This window comes from Triticum dicoccoides, chromosome 2B (assembly GCF_002162155.2).
Source record: "Triticum dicoccoides isolate Atlit2015 ecotype Zavitan chromosome 2B, WEW_v2.0, whole genome shotgun sequence".
Classification (NCBI taxonomy): domain Eukaryota; kingdom Viridiplantae; phylum Streptophyta; class Magnoliopsida; order Poales; family Poaceae; genus Triticum; species Triticum dicoccoides.
The window spans coordinates 279,559,530-279,567,753 of record NC_041383.1 but is presented as its reverse complement, the minus strand read 5'-3'; the positions used below and the strand labels follow the sequence as shown (position 1 = coordinate 279,567,753).

Genomic DNA, 8,224 nt, shown 5'->3' with positions numbered 1-8,224 from the left:
ATATTACCACAGACTATTTAATGGATAACATGTTTTAATATTATTTTAGTACATTAGTGGGACCGGATCGTTAGCATGTACTATTCGCCTTCACTTACTGGTGGGTTTGATATCCGCTCTCTCTCTCCTACCCTTCTACGTTTAGACGCATGGGCAAACACGAAGAACTCGCGGGCGATGCTGCCGTTGACCATATCTGGATGCATTCACAAGTTACGGCACCAGTTTCACGTACTAGTAATAGTAGTCAATGTGTACATGCAATGCACGTTAATTTGGAAGTATATTAAGTGCATGTGGATATTAAGTAGGATATTATTTGCATGTTATTATGTGATTAGCACTATTTTTGGCATGAAATTAACTGCACGCTAAACTTGTTGAGTGCTCGACATTGAAGCAGTCAAGGCCATTGGATTGACATGATTTGATGGCCAAGATTAATTGGATCTGCCCCTTTGGTATAGATGGTATAGATATAGATTATATATGTAACAAGTTTAGGAAAAAAGTGACCGTGACAGACAAGTTATCTAATACTGTACTATTTATCTACTACTCTATAATAACTAGTATAATGCCCGTGCGTTGCCACGGGCTTTTTAGTTTGTTCTAATCCAATTGCACCTATGAATACATTGCATATTTGTCTCTCGTTTCCCACTTTGTCTATCACCCTCCATCTCTCTCTCTAACCTTCTCTTTCTCACTCTTGCTTCCTCTTTATTTCTAGCCCTCTCTATCTCTCCACGACACAATCCCCTAATGATGAAAAAGCCCTCCACCACTTTATATTATAAAGCAACCATCACCTCATACATTCGAGAAGACCGATACACACACCCAAAGCAAGATAGAAAGGTGCCGACAAACCATCCCAACGACTACCAAGCATACTACGAATGAGCACAGAAGAACCGCTTCTAGCCGACGGACCACCACATGGGTGATCCACCGAGGAGAGGTGAGACGGCCAACGCCGGAGCGGTGACTCCAAAACGGTGCCTCCAAGAAGGGTAGGACCAGGATAGCCGCCACCGTCTGATCCCATGGATCAAGTTTTCACCCAGAGCAACACGAAGGGAGTGAGAGTACCGCGGCGGAGCCTGCAAAAAGGAAACAACGTATGCGGATGCCGCCGCCGACGGCTAGTACAAAGATTGGGCAAGTGATGTACCTTGGTGCTCTGAGCCCCTCCTTCGCACCCCCGCTCCGCCAACCACTCGCCCAAGCGGCCATGTTTGCTCGCCCGCACCCAAGCCACGCAAATGCACCCAATCAACGCGCCTCCCATCGCCAGGGCCGTGGCTCTGCACCTAGACCACCCTGAGAACATCAATTTGGGTGGCCTCAAATAGCTCCGCCAACTCCAACCACCGTTGGAACCGACAACGCCCGTCCCACCTGAAGCATTGCCAGAAAGCACCAGGCTGGGGAAAGAGGAAGGGGGAGGAGTGACACACGGCCACAACTGGCACCCCCTATACCGGCGACATGCGACTCAACAACGGCGGAGCCCCCGTCCCTCCTATGACCTCCCCCTGCCCTTGTCGAAGCACCCCTACTTCGCCCCACCACGGCTACTGGTGCAGACTGGTGAGAGGCCACAACAACCGCATGTCTGCCGAAGAGGAGGGTAGATCCACCGCCAAGGATGGGCCCAAGAGAAGCCCAGCAGCGTCGCACGTCGTCGTCCAGAAGTCGGGAAGGAAGGCTCGACCGGACTCCAGGACATGCACGCACCCCCACCACCTTAGCCACGCCACCAGCACTGCCCACGGATCCACGGCAACGTCGGCCGCCCATGGCCCCTGCTAGCCTCGGCCCTCGCCGTCGGACGGGCCGCCGGTGCCAGATCGGACTGGGACTGCCCTGCATGATTCGCCCGAAGGACGAAGCCCCGCCTCCACCGCACAGCCACTGCGGCACCGACGAGTGCCCATGCTACCAGCGTCACAACCTACAACCCAGCTGCCATGCCCTGCACACAGCGCCGCACCCCCATTGGACCCGCCGCACCCTGCGCCACCAGAGACAAACGGGGAGGAGAAAGCCCCGCCGCCATCCAGCCTAACCAGGCTTCACCCGGCGGCCTACGTGGGCGGCAGCGAGGAGGGCGAAGATGGGCAGAGGCGAGCAACAACTTTTGGGAGCCAATCCTAACTTATCACAATGAGTATGTCTAGGTCACAGTTCACTGAAATTTAACCAAGTATTAGTTAAGTGACCTAACATACAGGAGAGAGAGAAAAAACTGTTTTTTTCATGGATCTTAATAGTAGATCTCATGGATATAGTATCGACTGGGAGTCTTAATTCTGAGATTGGGCAAGACTGTATCACAATCCCCTAATTACTAATGTGAAAGAAAAACAAAAAATCGGCACGCAATCCTATAATGTTGTCGATTTGATTTGATTGAAGCATGGAACCCAAAGAGAAGTGCGCTAGAGAGAGGAAAGAAATAGAGCAACCAATTACCGGCGACATTACAGTAGAAGAAAACGGAGACATAAGCGACGAGCGGTATAGAGATGCTTGTGAAGCTTATACACATAGGCACACAACACATACGTACCTAGAAGGATATTGTGATCCGCTGTTGCATGCCACGCCGAGACACAAATGCTGACATGCATTGCTCTCTCTTTTTAATAGGAACACATATGTAATTTGATTACAATTACGAATTTTAAAGCTAGTTCCTCAATTGTAGCAGAACAAAAGAATAAATTTCTTGCTATCTTAGGTGAATGCCCGTGCGTTGCCACGGCACAACAAAGATGTAGATATTGATCGGTAACCAAAGGGTTCTTAATTCTAGTTTGCAGACATCAACCACATTAGATGTACATGTTTCATATAAATTTTCTTTATTAAATGTCCAACAAAGTCGACAATGCATATAATACCGACATCTTCATTTTAAATAAAAAAACATGAGGTAGCAAACTCTCATAACTGTTGATAAAACTACAATGAAGTTTAACCAAAATTGTATTATATCAATTTCAACCCATTTTTTACTCCAAAAGGAAACTAATACAAATTATCCATAATAAATGCAAAAAATCGACGGAACCATCTGAATCAAGGCATTTTTTTACAACATCTGAATCAAGGCATAATGTTAGTGCCTCCCTAATTGATTTCTGACCTTGATGTCTCTTCGTATATTTTAGTAGCCCAGAAAAAGTAGTCTAGACGATCTATACTCACGGCCGCCCCCATGTTACATACACACGCTACGATGAAGACAGGGCACCAGAATAGACCCATATTCGACTGCATTGACAAAGATAAGGCAACAATAAAATAGCATCTCCTTCGGCTCTGTGTTGTTATACAACGGGCTCCATTACGTTTATACTTAATCCTTAATCCTCAGCTCTACCTGCAGCTCCACATTCAAGAAACATCAAAACACACCAAGGCTTGTGAACAACTTTTAGCTATTGATAACAAAATAGCCTAAGATTACACATGGTCATTGATAAGATTGAATAACGAATCTTGTGTGTTTTCTTCCTTAAAGATCATGAACAATGGGTTCAGTTTTCTATGTTCATTGTTGATTGAATTTGCAACTTGTCTGCCGACTTGTTGACCAGAGCCTAAATGCGCTATATGGCAGCTTCGTTAGGAACTTGAACATGAAAGAGGACCAAAGGAAAAGTATTTTTTACTACATGTATATTCAGTAGCTCAGACCCTACAGCAGATTGTCTAGGTTTGCTCTTTGTGCAAACTGAAGTATGCACATGTTTTACTGTAATTTAGAAAACTCAAACACAAAGTAGATGATTTCTGCTTGTAGGACAGATCTGCTACCAACCATTCAGAAGGATTAAGCTAGATGTTGGCAAATCTTGTTCAGGTTGCGGTGGCTAAGATAGGTGATGAATTCTCATGTTTTTTATTGTCGGCTCCCTAGTACTATGAAGAAACCACATTGGTCTGCATCCAAAATCCATCTGCTGTATCCAAAAAGAATTGACAATTAGTTTTGTCCTTGAAAGAAATAATGCTAATCAAGCAACCAATGTCATATTTGCGAGCTCAAAATTATTGGGAGCAAGGGATGGTTACTGGTTAGAGTAGCAGATGAACAACAATGGCCGATGCAAGAAATTGACTTCGCGTGCCAGACGACACTGGCGTACAATGGAACTAACCTGATACGACTTATACTTTCAAGTTGTATTTGCTTGCCCAATAGAAGTGGTAGTATTTGTAGTGCAATGGAACTAACCTGATACGACTTATTTGAGGAGACGACAACAACAGCCAAGGGGGCGGCATCGTCCAAGAGGAAGTCCTTGACATGTGACCTGGGCAGCGTCTTGGTCAGGTACTCGGAGTCAGAGATGATGCTGCCATTGCTCACGCTCGCCGGGACACACTGTTGTCGCCGTTGCCGCAGTCTTTATTGCTCGTGCTGGTGCTGGTATCTTCCTCCTTCATGCTTAATTCTATCACCGAGCCACATTTGACCTGATTTAGTAAGTTCAATGTACCGACATTATTTGTAGCACAAACCAAGCAGTGAAACATGATTTTAGAAGAGTTAAGATATATGTGGGACAGTGTGTCGTGTCACTTTCATATGCTTTCTTAAATGACCAAAAGGAATGGGGACTTCAGTTTTCACAAATGAGGAATCTTAAAATGGTAACGATTAATGAATAACAAGAGCTAATTCTTCAATCCCAACTAATTTCCTGGATTTCAAAGCAAAGCACCAATGCGCCATGACATTTGTTTGTATCACGCTGCACCAAGTAATTTCGCATCATGCTTTGAAGCTACCGTGTCTACAATTTTGAACTCAATGGCATAGTAATTTGGTACAAGATAAATGTAGTTGCACACAACACCTCTTCATAATGGTCGGAGCACCGTGGTAACCGCACAAGCGAGAGCACAAGCCATCCTCCATCTCCAGTCGCACAAACACACTCAATATAATTTTTCAAATAAAGCATGCCTCATCTTCAGTCGCACAAACACATTCGATATAAAGTCCTTTTATCAAGTTAAGACATCTATATCTTGCAAATAAAGCATGCCCCATTAATATAATTTCTCATAAGTTGATAAAAGGAGAAGCATACACATAGAAAATAATTTGACTATTTGTGTGAAACAATTCTAACACAAACACACCCACATGGTAGAAAGGATTTTGTGGATGCCATCATATGAACAGGCAGATCTAAAAGTATTAAATATTCCATGGCAATGCTATGTACTTTTCCGTCTAATCTATTTTGCAATATCATAACACAAGTCATTACAAACAACACTTGCCTTGTCCCCTCAGGTATTCTCGAGGTTTTAGCGTAATGTCAATTGAGCATTGTTCAACAAAAGTACTATTGAACTGGCTAAGAACTTATATTTTACCTAAGTGCTACTGCGATCTATACATCAAAGCATAATCAGCCTACAAATATTCCTACATCAAAAAAATTATTTCTTCTTTGAGATACTCACTCGGTCCCATAATATAGGATTTGGTGCTGCTTGCAAGATGCCCTCTTGCGCCGATTTCACTCGCTGCATCTTGCGTACGTGCAGTACCACGTCATTGTCAAGGAAAGCACCCTGCCATTGGCAGAGCTCCTGCAGGTTAAAAGGAACCTCCTTCTCTTGGTACCAGCAAAACTCACAGGTCAAAGGGCCCACCCCGTTGTTCGGGGTGCTCAAACCTGTAAGCTTGTCAACTGCAAAACCTTCTGATCTGCGAAAAAGGAATGGATAATTCGTCAAGGGTTTTACATCGATAAAACAATAAAGGGAACAGAACACAAATGGAAATGACCCTAATACACACTCTGATCTGTGTAGACAGTTCTTATGTATATATAAGAGGAATGACATAGGGACAGATTGCCAATGGTTGTCAGAAACAACCTGAACCAAGCATAGAAATATTGTGCATTATATAGATAGATGTGGCGCAGCCTGAACCAAGCTTACAAATATCATGCATTAAATAGATGAATGCAGTGGAACGCACACATAGTTTAATATTAATATATCCTACAAGAGATGTGTAATATACATGTTCAGGACTTTAAATTTATGGGTAGAAGTAAACAAATATAGTCTGTCCAACGACGACCATCATGTATGTATTTTATGGGCAAATTATCGCATGATAAATGGATTAGAAGGAGAAAATGAAAAACCCTAGCTCGAATCTGTACCTAAGTGATATATTCTTCTCAGGCTTCTCAACTACGGCACTTCTGTGCATATAAAAATAATTGCAGATCCATCAACAACAAAATTAATTTCACATTGGTCAGAATCAGTTCAGATCTCACCTAATACAAACACATGCCCTCTTCATGAGACCCTGAACCTGCCCTTAGAGTTCAAATAAATGTACCATTTGATAGCAGACTAATACTTTGTTTTTGCTTTATACATGACTTGCTCACTGCTCATAGTATAAAGCTAACTCGGTTGTAAAGGGAACTGGAAAAACCACTCAAAAAAGTTAGAGAGCCCAAAAAAATTTCTGGACTGAAGTATAACTACTGAAATGGAGCACGCACCTGCCGTCGAGATGCAACCGCTCGGGCGCTCGATCGCAGAAAATGAATCCGGGGAATATGAGGACGGAAAGGTCCGCTGGTCTGCAATTGAGATGCAAAGAATCATGATTTATATTCAGGAGACCAAACATGGTAATAATCTAAATTTTCAGCTCGGGAACACAAACACTCGTAGCAATCTCGAAGGCACAAATTTGCCAATAATAGAACCAGATATAGACAGAAAGAACATCTTCACTCCCACTTAATCCAAGCAATTCACACCAAAAAAGTCTCCAACTTTCCTTTGGTTCTAGTCAATCACAACTTCAGAAACAACCTTCAATAATCTGCATTCAAGAGGTTAACTGAATTAAAAATATTGTAAGTAACAAGCATTTAGGCTGGTGATATTGTTATAAACGTGTTGTCGAAAATTTGTAGAAACAAACTAAGCGAGCTCTATCTTCTTTTCACTGCTTTTTTCTTCTGAGGATAGAAAAATAGAAATACCTCTGTTGGACCGCTCAAGTAGTAAAATGGATCATTGCCCTTGCCTACACGTGGGCCATGGCTCCAAATTCATAAGTCATGATCATTTGCATTCAGAGACTATCTTCAAAAGGATCTTGTTTGTGTTAGTGCTTCAGTATTGTCTGCGGCAAAGGATTAATATGTTTGTTTTTGCACATGTGCACATAGCAGCTAGCTACGGCTAATATGTTTGTTGTGTATCTTGGCTGATTTTCCTGAATTCAGGCATGAGGAACGAAACATTAGAATCAGGAGTACAAAACCTTGTCTAGCATATATATTATACAACTACTATCTAACATCACAAACTGGCCTGCACTGGGGTAATAGGAAATGATCATATGACAAAAAATTAAACATAAAAGAAAATATTTTTGGAGAAGGAAGAACGTGTCAGGAGGATCTGGTGAACCTGCTACGCATACTCATGTGGACTTACGGTTCCGGTGAAGTGGAGCTAATGGAAGAGGGGACCACAAGCAGCGGCGGGATGGTCGGCGCTGGAGCTCATGACGAAGTGGACCCGTGGCGCGGCGGCAAGGGAAGGGGTCATTGGCGCGGGCAGCGGCCGCGGTGGGACGTGGGGGCGGCGGCCGCCGCTGGAGGTGGGGCGGTCATGGCTGGAGGTGGGGCGGCAGCCGCCGCTGGATCTGCGCGCGACGACCACGGCTGGAGCTGGGGTGGCGGCCGCGGCGGGAGGTGGCGGGGGCGGCTGCGACGGGCGGTGGCGCACCGCGAGACGGGTTAGCGTTTGAGGGAGGAAGATGGGGGAGGGGATCGGCGGCGGCTGCAAGGGCGAGGGCGAGGGCGGCGGCTTGATGTGCGAGGGCAACAGCGAAGGGACCTGGAGGCTTCGCTCGCTCGCTCGCTCGTTTCGCACGTTGCCAGTCCAAGACGGGTTTTTTTCGCTGGTTTTCTTTCGTTGGTTTATTTTCGTCCGTTTTTTTTTTGCGTGGTGGGGAGTATCTGGAGGCATCGCTCCCTCATAACGTTATTGGTTGGTTCGATTTTTTGCGTGGAGGGAACTACCTGGGAGGTGGGAGGGAGTACGAAAATAAACCGTCTCGGCTGAGCGGGAGGTGGGAGCAAGTACCAAAGAAGTACCAAAAAAGACCGGGTGAGGTGGGACAAAAATAAAACCCGGA

At 44.7% G+C, this 8,224-nt stretch overlaps 1 protein-coding gene across 5 annotated transcripts; it reads right to left on the bottom strand.

Annotated features, from left to right (window-relative positions):
* Positions 1-3,063: 3,063 nt before the first annotated feature.
* Positions 3,064-7,442, bottom strand: LOC119367673. Of its 5 annotated transcripts, XR_005176378.1 has the most exons (7): positions 7,059-7,416; positions 6,734-6,895; positions 6,567-6,647; positions 6,333-6,486; positions 5,497-5,743; positions 4,253-4,494; positions 3,064-3,394 (listed from the first exon to the last, which is right to left on the bottom strand). XR_005176378.1 is itself a non-coding variant. In XM_037633135.1 (6 exons), exons 2-5 carry the CDS (start codon positions 6,796-6,798, stop codon positions 4,384-4,386), a joined length of 504 nt encoding a protein of 167 aa, XP_037489032.1. In that variant the 5' UTR covers positions 6,799-6,895; positions 7,059-7,419; the 3' UTR covers positions 3,064-3,394; positions 4,253-4,383. The 5 variants fall into 5 exon arrangements, 3 of the variants coding, with proteins under 3 accessions (XP_037489032.1, XP_037489034.1, XP_037489033.1); XR_005176377.1 differs by having other exon boundaries at positions 6,567-6,895; positions 7,059-7,415; XM_037633135.1 differs by lacking the exon at positions 6,333-6,486 and having other exon boundaries at positions 7,059-7,419.
* Positions 7,443-8,224: the final 782 nt, after the last annotated feature.